Consider the following 17436-nt stretch of genomic DNA (forward strand, 5'->3'; position numbering starts at 1 on the left):
ACTTGCTGTCTTGGACCACCCTCTATCTACCTGATCTGCCTCCATCATAAACATTCAACACACACACACACACACACACACACACACACACACAGCTCTTAGAATACCAACACGCAATTCACTAGGCAAGATTTTCTCTTCCTTCCGTCTTCTGATCTAGTCTATTTCTTTCTCCTTCATCATTTGTCTTTCCTGATCTGTGACAAGGCCATGGATCTTACTGTGATAAAATCTTGGGACACCCTCCCAAGCCCCACCCCCACCCCCCCACCCCACCCCCACTACCTTCAGGCTTCTGCTCCAGTGCACAGGTCTGCTGGGAAAACCTTCCAAACCTTAGTGGGTTTTGCAACTTATGGGTAACTGCTCTCCAGCCTCATTCCAAGATAACTGGTCACTGTCAAGCGGGAGGCTGCCTCCATCTTGGTGGATCCTTAAAGTTCACAGTCTGACCCCTAATACGAATAATTCCATTTGTGAACAATGGGGGGGGGCATGTAGAGGGATGGAAGGTTCCTCTAATAAGGAACATGCTTACAGGAACTGGGAGGCCTGCTCTGCGGCCCAAGCCTCCACAGAATAAAGTGTCATAAATTTTTTGGTGCTGAGGACACAGGAGCAAAATTTTTAAACAGGACGCTATGTCCTTGTGGACAGCACAGCTGCCTCGGGAACCTGGTTTCCCTCTTTAAAAGACCGAGAGTCCCTCTCCCTCTGCAGCCACACCCTTCGCTTGAAGCGCTAAGTAATTGTATCCCTGACAAGAAGTCCAGGAAAAGATGTTTCTTCCATTCTGCAGCTGCCCAATCTTCAATAAGATCTAAGTTCACTGGCAAGCTAGTTCAGGGATGGAGGCGGGGGCTCCAAGCCTAGCCTTGCTTTAGGGTCCTGAGACATAACAACTCCCCCACACCAGTACACCGGTCTTCCCGCTCCCGTGCCCTCCTCAACCAAATTCTGTCACCTCACCCTGTGCGCTTAAACCCCAGCCATTCACTCCTGTACCGCGGCTTCTAGGTGAATAATGATTGCGAGATTCCAATCGGAAAGCACAGACTTTAAGGGCTTCCACAACCTGTGGCTAGGAACTTCGAATAAAGTACAACTAGCAGCTCCCGGGGAAAGTCTCCCAGAAAATGTTAACCCGATTAAGAGACACATCACCCCACCCCCCCGCCCCAGTCTGGCCCACCAAACCAAATGTTTCCCCGACCCTTAAAGTTCAGACCATTCCCCACGTGGACCACCAGATGGCACCAGCAAGCAACGGGGATTTCAAAACCAAAACTAAACTGGAACTCAGAGATTTTTTTTTTGTTTATGCAATTGGTTCATTCCCCGCAACATTCCTCCGGGAATGGTCACCCCTCCACTACCATAGTCCTTCCCTCCCCTGCATGCCCACTCCCTCCTTCAACTTACAGTGCCTGAAGACTCTGTCAGGAGAGCTGAGGACCCAAAACAAACTGGCCTAGAGACATGTGAGTAAGGTTGATGGGTACCAAGGGAGGAGTTGGGCATGGGAGGCAAACATGCTTCCACATTACTAAGAAAGAAGAAGAAAGGGAAAGGAAAGGAAAGGAAAGGAAAGGAAAGGAAAGGAAAGGAAAGGAAAGGAAAGGAAAGGAAAGGAAAGGAAAGAACAGGAACACAATACTCTCCTTCCTATAGTCCCATCTCCAGCGCACATACTTCTCAGCGACAGTCATCAGCCTTCCTCCAGGGACCAGACCAGACATGAGCTGAAGCATGTTTAAGGGCCTGACTCTGTGCACATAGCAGGGTAACAGTAAGGTGAGGGAACTCTCTGAGTGAGAAGAGAATTCCCCCTCCCGCCCCCATGTGTGTTTCTCACACGCCATGAAGGGTTTCTCCCAGGGGCCTTTGCTGAAGCCTTGGGAACCTTTGCAGAGCCATCTCTGGGAAACTTCACCCTCGGACAGCTGGTCCCAAGCCAGTCCTACTCCGGGAAGAAAAGGAGATGAAAGAGAAGGACAGAGGAAGCCGCTCATGGGCTGGGGGTGGGGAGTACAATGGTGACCGATGGACTGGGTACTGGCCCAGGAGGGACACAGATGTAGCAGCTGCAGAGGCTGCCACTGGCCCCATTCACAGTGCCTCTGTGAAGTCTAGAATGGGCATGGGGGATGAAGGGGCAGTTTACTCATCCCGTTCCTTGTCCAAGTGGCAAGGCACCCCTCCAGCCCCACAAACACTCCCCTCTCTTTGACAGGCGGCTCTTCGCCCTCCTGGTGACCCTGTTCTGTGGAGTGGAGGGCTCCATCTACCTCCCTCAGAAGCTCTATGGAGAGGTGACCTCCCCTCTGTATCCCAAGCCTTACCCCAGTGACTTGGAGACAACCACTGTGATCGCTGTCCCTACGGGATACAGAGTGAAGCTGGTCTTCTGGCAGTTTGATCTGGAGCCTTCTGAAGGATGTTTCTATGACTATGTCAAGGTAGGTGTCAGATTGGGAGGGAGGGGAGACAAAGCTGGAAGTTTGTGCTCTGAATACCCTGGACAATATGCCTGCACCCCATGAGTGTGCAGCTCGGTAGAAATGCTGGCCTTGGGTTTCTAGTGCCATAGAGGAGGCATTCATGGACTTTTGAGGCCTCAGTGAGACTCATGGGGAAAGTGGGGGTGGGGGGTGTTCCAGGAGATTTTACTGTGTATTGGAGTTAGGAGATGGCCAACCATAAGACCTTAAGAAACTGCTGTGCCTCAGTATGACAACCTACTCATCAGAAACAGGAGGAAATGAAACATGTGACAGACATCACGTGTCAAGGGAAGACAAGGACCTTAGTCACCCTTGATCGGTACACTTCAAAGGGTTTCTTTCTTGGCCTCATCTTTCTACATCCTGTAAAAATCAAAAGCAGGATCCAAGCAGAGCCTGTGTCCTTCCACACACTATCACGCTCAGGCACCAGCCTGGAAGCTAAGAAAACAACGTGAAAACCACACCTTCCCAACAAAGAGGACGCAACAAGTCTGCGGCATTGGGGGGGGGGTGCATTCCGCAGCAAAGCTAGCAAGGAGAATGTCTTCTGCTTTGGAGAAATTAAGGAATCTGTGAGACAAAGCAGTCAAGACACCAGGTGATGCTGCCAGTGCCGAGGCCGCTGAGTGCCATTTGTGTTATCATGTTCAGTTGGGTCTATCAGGAGGCTGAGCTGAGTGCGGCTTTTAAAACAATGAAGTAGAAAGCGAAACAAAATAAGCAAAAACCTGGGCACTGTTGCACAGTCCTGTGATCCCAGATACTAGGAGACTTAGAACGTTCCCGACCAGCCTGGGCTATGGACCAAGTGCAAGGCAAGCAGAGGGTATTAGTAAAGCACACTGTCGGAAAAACACCAAGGAGGAAGATGAGAAGGGGGAGGGGGAGGAGAAGGTAATGGCGGAGACTAAAGGTGATCAAACCAGGCTCTAGAAATGAAGGAATGATAAAGACGACTGGGGACCAGGATTCCTGGAGAAGGGGGGTACAGGAAGTGGTAGGAAAGAAATGAGATTGGAACCTCGGGAAGGGGTGGGGGGCAGAAAATGGTGAAGAAATGATGTACCAGGCACAGGATGACAGGTGAAGGGTTAGCCAACGGTTGGGATAAAGCCAAAACTGTAAGTTCAGTCACAGCCCAGAGCTGGCGAGTTGGCTCAGGGGGTAAAGGCCCTTGCCTCCAAGCCTGAAGACTCTGAGTTCAATCCCAAGGACGTCCATGATAGAGGGAAAAACCTGACTCCTGCAAGTTGTCCTCTGTGTTCCACATGTACACCCCTGCAACATACCCCTCAATACAGAGAGACAGAGACAGAGAGACAGAGACAGAGGCATCAATAAATGTCATCAAGGCTAGCCTAGGCTACATAGTAAGATCCTACCTTAAGAAAACAAAATTAGGGGCTGGTGAGATGGCTCAGTGGTTAAGAGCACTGACTGCTCTTCCGGAGGTCATGAGTTCAAATCCCAGCAACCACATGGTGGCTCACAACCATCTGTAATGAGATCTGATGCCCTCTTATGGGGTGTCTGAAGACAGCAACAGTGTACTTACATATAATAAATAAATAGTTTTAAAAAAAAAAAACAAAATTAATGAGAAGCTGAGATGAACCCATAAGCATCACTTGGAGGTGTGCATAGCAGCCAGATCTGACAGACAGTAACATTAAATCATGATTCAATCCAGGGAGGGCCTTCGCTGGCCTGCCACAGGCTCCTTAGCAGGGCTTCTCTCGCTTGTCCTTTCTCCAACAGATTTCTGCTGATAAGAAAACTCTGGGGAGGTTCTGTGGACAGCTGGACTCTCCCCTAGGCAACCACCCAGGAAATAAGGAATTCATATCCCAGGGAAACAAGATGCTGCTCACGTTTCACACAGACTTCTCCAACGAGGAGAATGGGACCGTCATGTTCTACAAGGGCTTCCTGGCCTACTACCAGGCTGTGGGTGAGCGCTCCCCAAGACCAGCCCTGCCTTCTGGCCTCAGCCACAGGAGTGGGTAGTGGGCAAGTTTGAGCCCTGTTGTAGTACTTTCTTAGTCTCGGTCAGGAGTTTCTACCCTTTGATCATTCCCAGATAAAAGACACAAAACGTTTATATTTCTAATAAGCCTTAATCAGTACTAGAGCTGGGCAGATGTTACGTCTACTTCCCTGTTAAACCCTGCTTTATGACCCCGTGTTCCACCTGGGCTGCTCTTACACAGACTGGCCAACCCTCATGGGTCATCTCTTCTCTCCACCTTCTCTCTCTTCCTTTGTGGTCCTTCTCAGACCCGAAGCCAGAAAACCAAACCTTGACCTACCTCTCTGCTGCCCAGGTATAGGTTTAGTCAACCAATAGTTTTAAATTAAGGAGCAAGGTCACATAGCATTACTTTGTATACCTGGGATTTCTCTAGTCCCTGAGGGCAACTGGGGGGGGGGGGGGAGCAGTATTTAGCATTACAATAGGTAGCAACAGACCAAACCTCAACAGAACCTAAAGAAGCCAGAAGCCTAGCTTTCCTTATTTCTCTCCTCAAGATGGGGTCTGACAATCTGGGCTCTGCTGCCAATCTTGATTCAGCAGTTCCCGGAGACCTTTAGAGAGGCGAAGGGGCCAGAAGTGGACTTTGTCTCCAGGCTTCTGGTACCTGACTTTTTGAAAACACACACACACACACAAGTCTCTGGACAGAGAACTGGATAGCACAACAGTAGCACATCTGAGCCCAGAGTTCTGTGGAGAGAAACATAACCCTTTCCTTCTGGAATCCCTTCCAGACCTTGATGAATGTGCCTCCCAGCCCAACTCAGTGGAAGACGGTTTGCAGCCCCGATGCCAACACCTGTGTCACAACTATGTTGGAGGCTACTTCTGTTCCTGCCGTCCTGGCTACGAGCTTCAGAAAGATGGGCAGTCCTGCCAGGGTGAGGCAGAGTGGGGATGGGGAGTAGGCAAAGGCGGAGCAGAGGCTTGCTAGGCCAGCCTAAGAGCCCTCATGGCCCCTCTGGTTCCGATTTTACAGCTGAGTGCAGCAGTGAGCTCTACACGGAGCCCTCAGGCTACGTCTCCAGCCTGGAATACCCTGGGCCCTATCCTCCGGATCTACGCTGCAACTACAGCATCCGGGTAGAGAGGGGCCTCACGGTGCACCTCAAGTTCCTGGATACTTTTGATATTGATGACCACCAGCAAGTACACTGCCCCTATGACCAGCTCCAGGTACAGCTGTCCTTCACACTTTCCTTCACTTACCCACATGGCTCCCCGGGTCCCTGCTTCTTCCTGGGACCTCTGACTGAGGGAGACAGGGAGACATTGCTGACCAGCTTCAAATAGGTCTAGAACAGCTCCCCTACAACATCCAACGGGTCCTGGGGGTCCTTTTCCACCTGCAGCTGAAAACACACACCAGGTAGGATTCCATCTCTACCGTCACCCTGGCCACCCAAGTGAACACGTGTAAAAAATGTCCCCGCTGGAGAAATAACCACAGTCTCCACTCCTCTTCCCATCAGATCTATGCTAGCGGGAAGAATTTGGGTGAATTCTGTGGAAAGCAAAGGCCTCCAGACCTTGACACCAGAAGCAACGCAGTGGATCTGCTGTTCTTCACAGATGAGTCAGGGGACAGCCGAGGCTGGAAGCTGCACTACACCACAGAAAGTGAGAGCGGTTTAGGGTGGAATGTGGCTTTCTGGGAAACTTGTATCTAACATGCATGAGACCTTGGGGTTCTGTCTCTAGCCCCCTAAACTAAAATAAGATATCAAAGTGCTTCCCTTGCCTGCCAGTAAAGAGGGAAACTGGAGGGGGGACCACTGGCTCTGACAAGAGCATGCCCTCTGGCCTCACCAACAGCCATCAAGTGCCCCCAACCCAAGGCCCTGGATGAGTTCACCGTCATCCAAGATCCCCAGCCTCAGTACCAGTTCCGAGATTACTTCATTGTCACCTGCAAACAAGGCTACCAGCTCGTGGAGGTAACAGGTTGGGGATGACAGGGGGCTGGAAGAATCAATGTCTGCTCTCAGATCTGAGTAAACATCAAAGGGACTGATGTTCAAGGTCCACTCAGGCTGCAGAGCAAGTTCAAGGCCAACCGGGGTGACTCGGTAAGATCTCGTCTCAAAGTAGAAAGTGAAGAAGAGGGGTGAGGATGTAGCTCAGTAGTAGAGGGCTTGCCTAGGATGCAGGTGGCCCTGGGTTCAATGTCAGGTACTGTAAAGAAGATGAGAAAAAGAATCTACTTTGTCTGGATACAGGAAACACTTGGGGGGGGGGGTAAGAACCTGACGTCTTAGCCAAATGGTAATGGCTCATGCCTTTAATCCTAGCACTTAAGGAGAGAGAGGCAAGTAGAGACATGTAGATCTCTGTGAATTCAAGGCCAGCCTGGTCCACAGAGAGAGTTCTAGAACCGCTACACAGATAAACCCTGTCTCAGAGAGAGAGAGAGAGAGAGAGAGAGAGAGAGAGAGAACAACAGAGAGGAGAGAGAAAGAGAGAGGAGAGGGAGAAAGAGGAAGAAGAAGAAGAGGAGGAGGAGGATGAACTGATGTCTGGGCCTCTTGCTTGGGCATCTAATTCTATCAGTCTGTACAGCCTGGGCACCCTGATTATTTAAACTTCTTAAACAGAAGTGAGACCAGAGCTATCCTGACATGTTCAGCATCACATAGTGGCTTCTGTATAGAAGTACCCAACCCTCCCGGGTCCTTGATACATGTTGGTGGTCTCACCACAGGCCCACTGCCCTGTATCCAGCTTTGCAGGCTGACGGGGGTGTAGAGCTAAGTAGATGGCAGAAAAGGAATGGTTGGCTGGTAGGTTGGTGACAGTCGGCCTCACTGTATAGCCAAGGCTAGATTTAAACTCTTTATCCTTCTGTCTCTCCTGATTAGCCAAGGCTAGATTTAAACTCTTTATCCTCCTGCCTCTCCTCCTGAGTGCTGGAATTACAAGCATTTGCCCTTAGACCCATCTGATTCTTGCTGTTAATAAGTTATTCATAACCAGGGGCAGCGGTACCTACACCTGTAGCTCATGTGGAAACTTAGGCAAGAAAACCATGAATTTGAGGCCAGCCTGGGCTACATAGCTAGTTCTAGGACAGCCTAGGCTATATAACAAGGCCTTGTCTCAAAAACAAAATCGAATTTTCTAATATTATCAAGTGAGTGCCACTCTTTGACCATGTGCCAACTGTCCACTCACCTGCCATGTCACCATGTTGAACATCTATGACAGGGCACAGGAGGCACTAGTAGTTTAGGGGAAGCCCTGGACTTTAAGAAAACTGCAGTGTGGGGGTGGGGAATGTGATGGAGACCTTGACTGTTAGACCGTTTCAGAAAGAGGGAGAAGTCTGCTCTAGAAAATAGCCTTTGTTTTGATACAAAAGTACAATCCTGACTTGTCTTTATTACACTTTGGGAGGGGGCAGGGAGTCCAGTGGAAACAGGCAAGAGTCTAAAAAGAAGATTATTGAACCTACCAGTTAGCCTTGCTGTAACTTTCTGCTTTGGAACTTGGCATCCCACCTGCAGCCTGGATTGAGAGCACTAGCTAGGGAGAACAGGGAGGAGGGAGGAGGAGGCACGCCTGTCAGGGAGCTGAGGTCTAAGAGATGGACACAGCTGCCATCACATCCCTACACCCAGGGTGCAGCGTGGAAGTGGGGGGACCTTGTGCTGATGGCATGTCTAACTTCTGCTTCAACAGGGAAATCAGGCACTGCTCTCCTTCACAGCTGTTTGCCAACATGACGGCACATGGCACCGCGCCATGCCCAGGTGCAAGAGTAAGTCACACGCTGGCTGTCTGGGAGGGAGAAAGACTCCTCATCTCCGAGGGTCCCGCCTCATGGCTTGCTCCAAGTTCATAGCCCATCTCAGAAGCTGTTTAGTCCCCATCTCAGGCCTGATGGGCTCAGTCAGAATTGAGTTTCACCCCATCTATTGCAAGTGTCCACCCTACTGACCATACTGCTCTGAGGCTCTCTGAGACCCCTCATTGCCCCACTAAAGTCTCTGCATAGGTGTCCTCCACTCCCTTACAACCCTGTGTTCTCTCTAAGTCAAGGACTGTGGGCGGCCCCGAAGCCTGTCTAATGGGGACTTCCGCTACATCACCACAAAAGGCATAAACACCTATGAAGCCAGTGTCCAATATTACTGCCACGAACCCTATTACAAGATGAAGACCAGAGCCGGCAGCAGCGAGTCCGTGCGAGGTAGGAACTGACGTCCATCGTGATCCTTAGTCCTCTTTCAGCTCTGAGGGACACCTGGCATTTCTTCAATGGAGTCCTGAGTACCAGCTAAAGGATTCTACATTACAATGCCAAACAAACAAACAAACAGTTTGGCACCAAGCCAATGGAAAGCAAAGACTCGAATCTCTTAAGCCACCAGTTTCCTCTCACCACCATAGCCATTACCAATACTAACACTACCAGTAACAGTGCATTAACCACCAATAGCACCCATACCAGCACAATACCACCATAGCCACCACTGACACACTACCAATAACACCATCATCACCATTGTCACTTCCAACACCAACAGTTGCCACCACCTCACCAACATCACCACCATACTGATATCTCCATTACCAACATTGCGATCTCCAGTACACATTATCATCACCAACACCGCCATCACCATTACCAAAATCAGTATCCCCGTCACCACTATCATTGTTATCATTGCTGCATCAACACTGTCTCCACCATAGCCACTCATTATCGGTACCAATAAAACCATTGCCACCCATTCTACCATCACTAAGAACACGGCACCGCCATCACCACCACCACACGTACAGTGGCATTCCCCCTCTGTCCTCCCTCTCCCAGGCTGCCATGTTCTGATCTTTTGCATTTATGTTTATTTAACGATTCTCAAACTCATCTGTGGGTTGGTTGGTAGGTTTATTGTAGTCATGGAGATTGAACCTAGGGCCTCTGTCGTGAATCTAAAGCATGCACCCTTACCATTGAGTTCCAGCATGTCTCACCGGTATCTTTAATACTCTGTTCTCTTCTTCCTCCTCCTTTTCTTCCTCTTCCTCCTCTTCCTCCTTTTCTTCATCTTCCTTTCCTCCTCCTCTTCTTCCTCTCTGTCTCCTTGTGTATCTGTGTTTCTGTCTCTCTGTCTGTCTCTCTGTCTGTCTCTCTGTTTCTGTCTCTCTCTCTCTCTCTCTCTCTCTCTCTCTCTCTCTCTCTCTCTCTCTCTCTCTCTGTCTGTCTCTCTCTCCAAGCACTCTGTGTAGCCAAGGATGATTTTTAAACACCTAATCTTTCTACCCCTATATCTCAAGGATTACAGGTACATGCCAACACATCTAACTAAAATTTCTCTCTAAATTAAAAAAAAAAATCAAGACTGAGTATATTGTTCAATGATAATGCACTTGCCTACCACGTGAGGGTCCCTGAGTTACATATTCAACACTGGAAAGAAGGATGGAAGGAAGGAAGGAAGGAAGGGCTTAATCTTAATTTCCTCATTTTACAAATGAAGATAACACATGCTTGAAAGTGTCACCATATTTAAATGAGATAATACAGATAAAATACTCAACAACTAACAGGGCAGAGTGTTAGCAATCAAAAGATACAGCTATTGCTGAGTGTGGTTCTGCACTCCTGGAATACCAGCATTTGTGTGACTACAGCTGAGGATGGAGAATTCGGAGCCAGCTTGGTCTAGACAGCAAATTTAAGGTTGGCCTGTTCTTAACAACAAACCCTGGAAAGAGATATACAGGAGGGAAGACATGGCATTATGATCTGTAATCCTGCTACCAGGATGTGGTCACTGGTAAGCTCAGATGGCTTCCTTCCAGGGTATCTACTTTTACAAGTGCACATCAGTTATATATAACTAAGTGTTCTGGGATTTTTCACTCAACAATAAGACAAAATATGTGTATAGAGTCTCTTAACACTTCTATATATCCATATAGATTCGAACCAGTTAACTTTGATCCCTGACTGTGATGGCTTCTTTTCTCCAACTCCCTATATGATACCCTCAGTGTCCTGCTTTTCTGGCCCACCACCTCCAGCCTTGACACTAATTCTTTTTATCCACAGGGATATATACCTGCACAGCCCAAGGCATTTGGAAGAACGAAGAGGAAGGAGAGAAAATGCCCCGATGTCTGCCAGGTAAAGGGTGGATGACCCAGATGTCGTTTGCAGTATCGTGGGAAAGAGCACGGTACATAGAGAGAGTAAGGCGATGCCTCAGCTCCAAGTGAAACACCGTGAGGAGTAAGGAAAAAGGAGCGAGAGTGAGTGTCCCAGGAGAAAAGACAGAAGTACAGAAAATCTACATTGGTCCTGATGGTCTAATGCTCACAGGGACAAGGAATCGGAGAGTAAAGTGGAGAGAAATTCCCGGAAGGAATTAGTAAGAACAAGGAGAGTTAGCCAAGAATGGTTGGGAGAATGGACTATAGGAACAGGAAGATAAAGAAGAGAGAGACAAGGAGGTACAGGGAGAAGGAGGGAGAGGAAGGGGAGGAGAGTCAAGAGCACCAGAGGTGGATGGGGGTGTTGGAGCAAAAGGGGGAAGAAGGGGTAGGACCTGGAGCTGACCAGTTTTCATCCTGTCTCTGCAGTCTGTGGGAAGCCTGTCAACCCTGTGACACCAAAGCAGCGCATCATCGGAGGGCAGAAAGCCAGTCCGGGCAACTTCCCCTGGCAGGCATTCACCAATTTCCACGGGCGAGGGGGTGGGGCCCTGCTTGGAGACCGCTGGATCCTCACGGCAGCCCACACCATCTACCCCAAGCAACACCACAAAGAAAACGATGCCAGCGCCAGAACACATGTTTTCCTGGGCCACACAAACGTCGAAGAGATCGAAAAATTGGGATATCACCCAGTCCGTAGGGTCATCATTCACCCAGACTACCGCCAAGATGAACCTAACAATTTTGAAGGAGATATTGCTCTACTGGAGTTGGAAAACAGCGTCACACTGGGCCCTAACCTCCTCCCCATCTGTCTCCCAGACAATGAGACCTTCTATGACAAAGGCCTCATGGGTTATGTCAGTGGTTTCGGGATAACAGAAGATAGGCTAGATTTTGATCTCAGGTTTGTCCGACTGCCTGTAGCTGATCGAGAGGCATGCCAGAAATGGCTCTGGACAAAAAACAGTAATGATGTATTTTCTCAAAATATGTTCTGTTCTGGGGACCCAACTATAAGGCAGGACGCCTGCCAGGGGGACAGTGGGAGTGTTTTTGTAGTCAGGGACCGCGGTAGTGATACCTGGGTGGCTGCAGGCATCGTATCCTGGGGCCTTGGGTGTGGTGAGGGATACGGCTTCTACACCAAGTTACTGAATTATGTTGACTGGATCAAGAAAGAGATGGGAGATGAAAACTGAGCCCAGCGTTCACTAGGTCAGCATCCAGGGTGTAGTGTATAAAAAAGGGTATCTGACCAATTGTTGATAAGCACTATGATTCTCATATTAAAATCACAGATGCAGACAGTGTATAGAATAAATCCTCTTTTCTATAATCCCATCAACTTTCTAGTGTTTTGTTTTGTTTTCAACATAGTTTGATTATGTGGCCCCGGCTGCCCTAAATTATACAGTCCTCCTGCTTGAGGCTCAGGGTTAAAGCTAACAATGAGTTGGAGGGTTGTTCCCCAGTTAAGAGTATGGACTGTTAGCCAGGCAGTGGTGGTGCACGCCTTTAATCCCAGCACTTGGGAGGCAGAGGCAAGTGAGTCTCTGTTGAGTTCGAGGCCAGCCTAGTTTACAGAGTGAGTTCCAGGGCAGCCAGAACTACACAGAAAAACCTTGTCTCCAAAAAAAAAAAAAGAAAGAAAAAACCTAACTAGAGAGAGAGAGAGAGAGAGAGAGAGAGAGAGAGAGAGAGAGAGAGAGAGAGAATGAATATGGACTGTTCTTGCTTGGTTCAAACATAGTTTGATTTCCAGCACCCATGTCGCATGGCTCACAACTGTCTCTAACCCCAGCTTCAGCCTTCAAACACCTGCACATCCCCACACACATATACATAACTAAAATACCATTCTATATTTTGTCTTGATTATACAATATGAAGAAAGTCATGGTTTTTCTTTTTAACAGTTTCTAAATGCACTACCTTCTTATCATCAAATCTTCTGTAAGGGAGGAATGGTGTGAGATTGCGTCTCTAAGTCCCGTCACTAATCATTTGAGACAAGATCTTACTATTAGGACCTAGGTAAAATATCAAGGCCTAGATGAAACATTAAGGCGGTCGTAGCCTTAATGGCTACGTCTTCCATTATAAGGAAACTTTCTCATATGTTTCTGCTGTCACTAGGAAACTTTCTAATGCCAAGACTGATGACATATTCTGTTATGTTCTGTGCCCTTGGAAACCGATCACGATAGAAGTCAGTAGAACAGTTTTATAGAGTTACCCACAATAAGCTTGGACCGGAACCAACCACCCAACAGCACTTCCTGCAGCTGTGTAGACGCTTTGATGGTGTAGGCTGCTTCAAGGATGGACCTCAGCACAAGAGACACACTTGTGCCAATATAAGGAACTATTTGGAATAAGACTTCCATTTTGAGTAGTGGTTGAGTAAAGTTTAAGTTCCCAAGGACTCCCTGGGAACTGACATCCTACTTGGCAGAAAGAGACATGTACGTGGGTAACTGACATCCTGGTTGTCAAGTTAAGACATGAATGTTAGACAAAGCAAGTTCCCTTCCACGGTTGAATACCCCAACCAATGGGAACAGGATAAGTGTACGACAAAGACATGTTTCTAAGGAAATCCCCCTATCCCTAAATTCTGATTGGTGAAATACCTTCGCACAGATGTTTTGGGTTTAAAAACCCTTTAGGATCTTAACTCGGGGTCATGTTTCAGTTTCTGAATCTGGACCATGGCCCTGGTCAACCAGTCCTGCGGCATGTGCTCAATAAACTGTCCCTGCCTGACATGATCAGTGTTCACATGGTCTGTAAGGCAACTCCTGGACTCCAACACTTACTGTGTCCAAGCTGAACTCAAATTCATGCCCCAAGAAGTTCTTCCTCCTCAGCATCTTGAGAGCTGAGACTACAGCTGTGTGCCACCAGGTCAGTATACCAACAATATTTTGAAGGAAAAAAAAAGTATTCTTTCTTTTAAATTTTTAGTTTTATTTAACATGTATGGGTGTTTTGCCTGCATGTACATATGTGTACTGTATCCATGCAGTTCCCCCAAGAAACCAGAAAAGGACACTGGATCCGGTGAGACTGGAGTTACACATGATTGTGAGCTACGCAGGTGCTTGGAGCCAGCGCTCTTAACCACTGAGCTGCCTCTCCCGCCCAGTCTTTCCTCTTGTTAAGATGATTGTTTCATGCATTTTGATACAATAATGGAAGCTGGCTAATGTGCTTATTCACTGATCTATTGTCTTCTGCCTAAAGACACCGAGGATTCACCAGATGCTGTGCCTGTCTGCAACGCTAAATTCGGGGAACAAGGGCATGAATTCAAGGTCATTCCTGGCTCTTACAGCTAGTTCAAGGCTAGCCCAAGCCACATAAAGCCTGTTTCTAGGAGGAGACAAAGGGAAAAAGTAGATTCTAAAGAGAGGCTCTGGAGAGCTGGCTCGGTGTTGAAAAACCCTTGATACTCTTGTCTAGGACCTGGATTCAGTTCTCAACACCCATAAGGTGGCTCGCAACCATCTGTAACTCGACTTCCAAAAGATCTGACGCCCTCTTCTTGCCTCTGTAGGCACCAGGCATGCATGTGGAACACAGATAAGCACTCAAATACACATACACATAAAGCAAAAATAAATAAATCCTTTTCAAAAAATAATTGTAAAAAGGACAATATACAGGTGACTTTGGACAAACTTACATTTATTTTATTTATTCTCTGTCTCTGTCTCTGTCTCTCTTTGTGTGTGTGTGTGTGTGTAGGTGTGCCTTCGTGTGTGTGTGTGTGTGTATTCATTCACTATGGCACATGTGTAGAAGTCAAAGGGCAGCTTTCAGGAGTCAGCTCTATGCTTCCACTGTGTGGAGTCCAGGTCTCCAAGCATGACAGACAACACATGCTTTTTACCCACTGAGCTATCTCTCTGGCCCAAAATTTGTTTCCTTTTGTCTTCTTGTTTTGCATATAGAATAAATTACTTAAATTATTTCATAATAAGGAAGATATTTTTAAGCCATTTTAAAAACTTTTCTAATTATTGTTTTATGTGTATGGGTGTTTTGCCTGTATGTATGTCTATGTACCACGTGTGTTCCTGGTGCCCAAGGAAGCCAGAAGAGACCATTGGATCTCCTGAGTCTGGACTTGGAAGTGACTGTGAGCTGCCATGTGGGTGCTGGATATCAAAACCAGCACTTCTGTAAAAGCAGCCAGTGCTCTCAACCAGTGAGCCACTTCTCCACCTACCCCCCCCCCATGCCATCATTCTTATTTACTTGTTTGTTTGGGTTTTTTTTTTTTTTTGAGACACTGTCTCACTGTGTAGCCTTGGTTGACCTAGAACTCACTGTGGAGATCTGCCTGCCTCTGCTTCCCAAGTGCTAAGATTAAAGGAACCTGGAGCTGATGGAAGAAAAGTGCTTAGCACTGGCAGGACCCAGAGCAGCCCCATCTCCGCACCGAGCTTCCTAGGAGCCCCCTTTCTGTTGGCTAAGGACTTGCTGGGGGACAGAAGGGCACTTCTTTTCTTTTTATAGCGTGTGTGTGTGTGTGTGTGTGTGTGTGTGTGTGTGTGTACCATGGGCGTGTGTCTGTCCCATGGCGCAGGTATGGCAGACAGAGAACGATTTACAGGAGTAAATGGTCTACATCCTGAGGATTGAACTCGTGTCTTCACACCATCTGGCCACATCTGAACTCTCTCTGGAAGCCCTTTATTTAGTGTTTATTTTGAGATATGATCCCACAAAGTTGCTGGGCTGTACTTTGCTGTAGCCTAGGCTGGCCTTGAACTTATGATCCTTCTACACCAGCGTCCTGAGTATCTAGGGTGACAAGCCTGTACCACTACCCCTGCCAGCAAGGAGGGAATTTCCTCACAGGTACCTGGGCTCACGAGTAAGAGCTAAAAGCCCAAGCTGATGGAGCTTCTCACTGGAAACATGTCAACTTTTTCTATAAACTTGTCAGTCTTAAAGCCAGACATGGTGACACACACACACCTCTAAGCCCAGCACCTGGGAGAGGTATCAGAGGTTAAGAGGACCAGATGCTCACACCACTATCTAAACAGGAAGATGAAGGCCATTCTGGACTACATGAGACCCTGTCTCAAACAAAAAAAAGGCATTAGAGTTTTAGCTCATTTTTTTTCACTTTTTGCTATTATCTCAAATATCAAAAGAAAGGAATCGCTCTATCGCAGATCAGCTTCTCAGTGGGTTTCTTTCCTTTTTTTATGGAGTAGAATCCAGTGTTTTTTATGTTTTATTCTTATTTACTTTATGCCTAGGGATATTTTGCCTGCATGTATGTCTGCGCATCGTGTGCACCTGAGGAGGACAGAAGAGATAGTCAGATCTCCTGGGACAGAGTCCCAGACCGTTGGGAGCCGCCCTGCAGGCGCTGGGAATTGAACCCCGAGAAAGCGCAGCCAGTGTTCTCCATTGCTGAGCCATCTCTCCAGCCCTGTTTCTCCAGGGCTGCTGTTGGTGGTGGTGGTGGTGGTGATGTTGACATTGTTTGTTTGCTGTGTTGTGTTTTGTTTTGCTTTGTGAGACAGAGTCTGGAGTCCAACTCTGTAGCCTAAACTGGCTTTGAACTCACTCTATAAACCTGCCTATAAACCTGCTTCGGCTCCCTAAGCAGCTGGGGTTAACAGGCCCCCCGGGCCCAGCAGACTGGTTTCCCATTCTGGTTACCAGTGATGTGTTTACCCTGCAATCTAAGTGAACTTTTGAACTGAACTATTTATCTCTGTGCAAGAGCAGAGTCCTTTCTTGATAAGCTCCAAACACATTCCTGTTCTCTCTGGCAAAAGCTGTCCTGTCCTGAAAGTCACCTCTCGGAAGCAGACAGGCCAGATCCCCGCCCCCAACACAAGGCCCCGCCCCCAGACCCAGATTCTTACTCTTTTTTTGGGGGGGGGGTTGTTTTGTGGTGCTTGGACTTGAACTCAGAGCCTTGTGTATGCTAGACAAGCACTGTACCGCTGAGCTAAACCTCCATCCCTATTATTATTTTAAATTACGCTCGCGTGTGTGTGCGTGTGTCTGTCTGTTTCCACACGTGGAAGCATAGCTCACATGTGGAAGTCAGAGGACAACTTTTGGGAACTGGTCCTCTCCTCCACTGTGGAACTTGGGGATCAAACCCAGGTTGCCAGGCTGGGCATCAAGTGCCTTAACCCACCTAGCCATCTCACAGATTCTCCCTTTTAAAAATGTTTTATTATTTCTATTTTGTTTTCGGGTCTAACTATGTGGCTCTGACTGGGCTGGAATTTGCTAAGTAGATCAGTCTGGACTCGAATTCTCAGAGATCCACCTGCCTCTGCCTCCCTAAGTGCTGGAATAAAAAGTACACACTGCCACATCCAGCTCTTCCACCTGCCCCATTTATCATCATCATCATTAGTGTGTGTGTGTGTGTGTGTGTGTGTGTGTGTGTGTGTGTGTGTGTGTGTGTTTCAAACTGGTCATGCACATGCCAAGGCACACTGTGTGTAGTGGTCAGAGTACACCTTTGAGAAATCGGTTCTTTCCTTCCACAGATTTGGGGATGGGACTTACGATTTGTCAAGTTTGCACTCTCCAGACAAGAGTCCACTCTTGTTCTCAATCCTAAACTCTCATGGAAACGGATGCATCTCCTGCTTGCAGCTCCTACAAGGCTGTCCTTCTGCGGAGGTTTGTAGCTCAGTAGGCAGGGTGTTTGCCTGGTACTCACGAAGCCTTTGAACT

General features: G+C 47.9%; 1 protein-coding gene across 1 annotated transcript; it reads left to right on the plus strand.

Annotated features, from left to right (window-relative positions):
• The first annotated feature begins 1301 nt into the window (after nt 1-1301).
• Nucleotides 1302-12048, plus strand: C1r (complement C1r). Its single transcript, XM_034512342.2, has 11 exons — nt 1302-1481; nt 2234-2459; nt 4266-4458; nt 5277-5423; nt 5522-5718; nt 6015-6162; nt 6358-6479; nt 8221-8299; nt 8576-8731; nt 10601-10675; nt 11131-12048. Coding segments are annotated over exons 1-11 (2121 nt in total). The 5' UTR covers nt 1302-1479; the 3' UTR covers nt 11907-12048.
• The last annotated feature ends 5388 nt before the right edge of the window (nt 12049-17436 follow it).

The sequence above is a fragment of the Arvicanthis niloticus genome, chromosome 9 (assembly GCF_011762505.2).
Source record: "Arvicanthis niloticus isolate mArvNil1 chromosome 9, mArvNil1.pat.X, whole genome shotgun sequence".
Lineage (NCBI taxonomy): Eukaryota > Metazoa > Chordata > Mammalia > Rodentia > Muridae > Arvicanthis > Arvicanthis niloticus.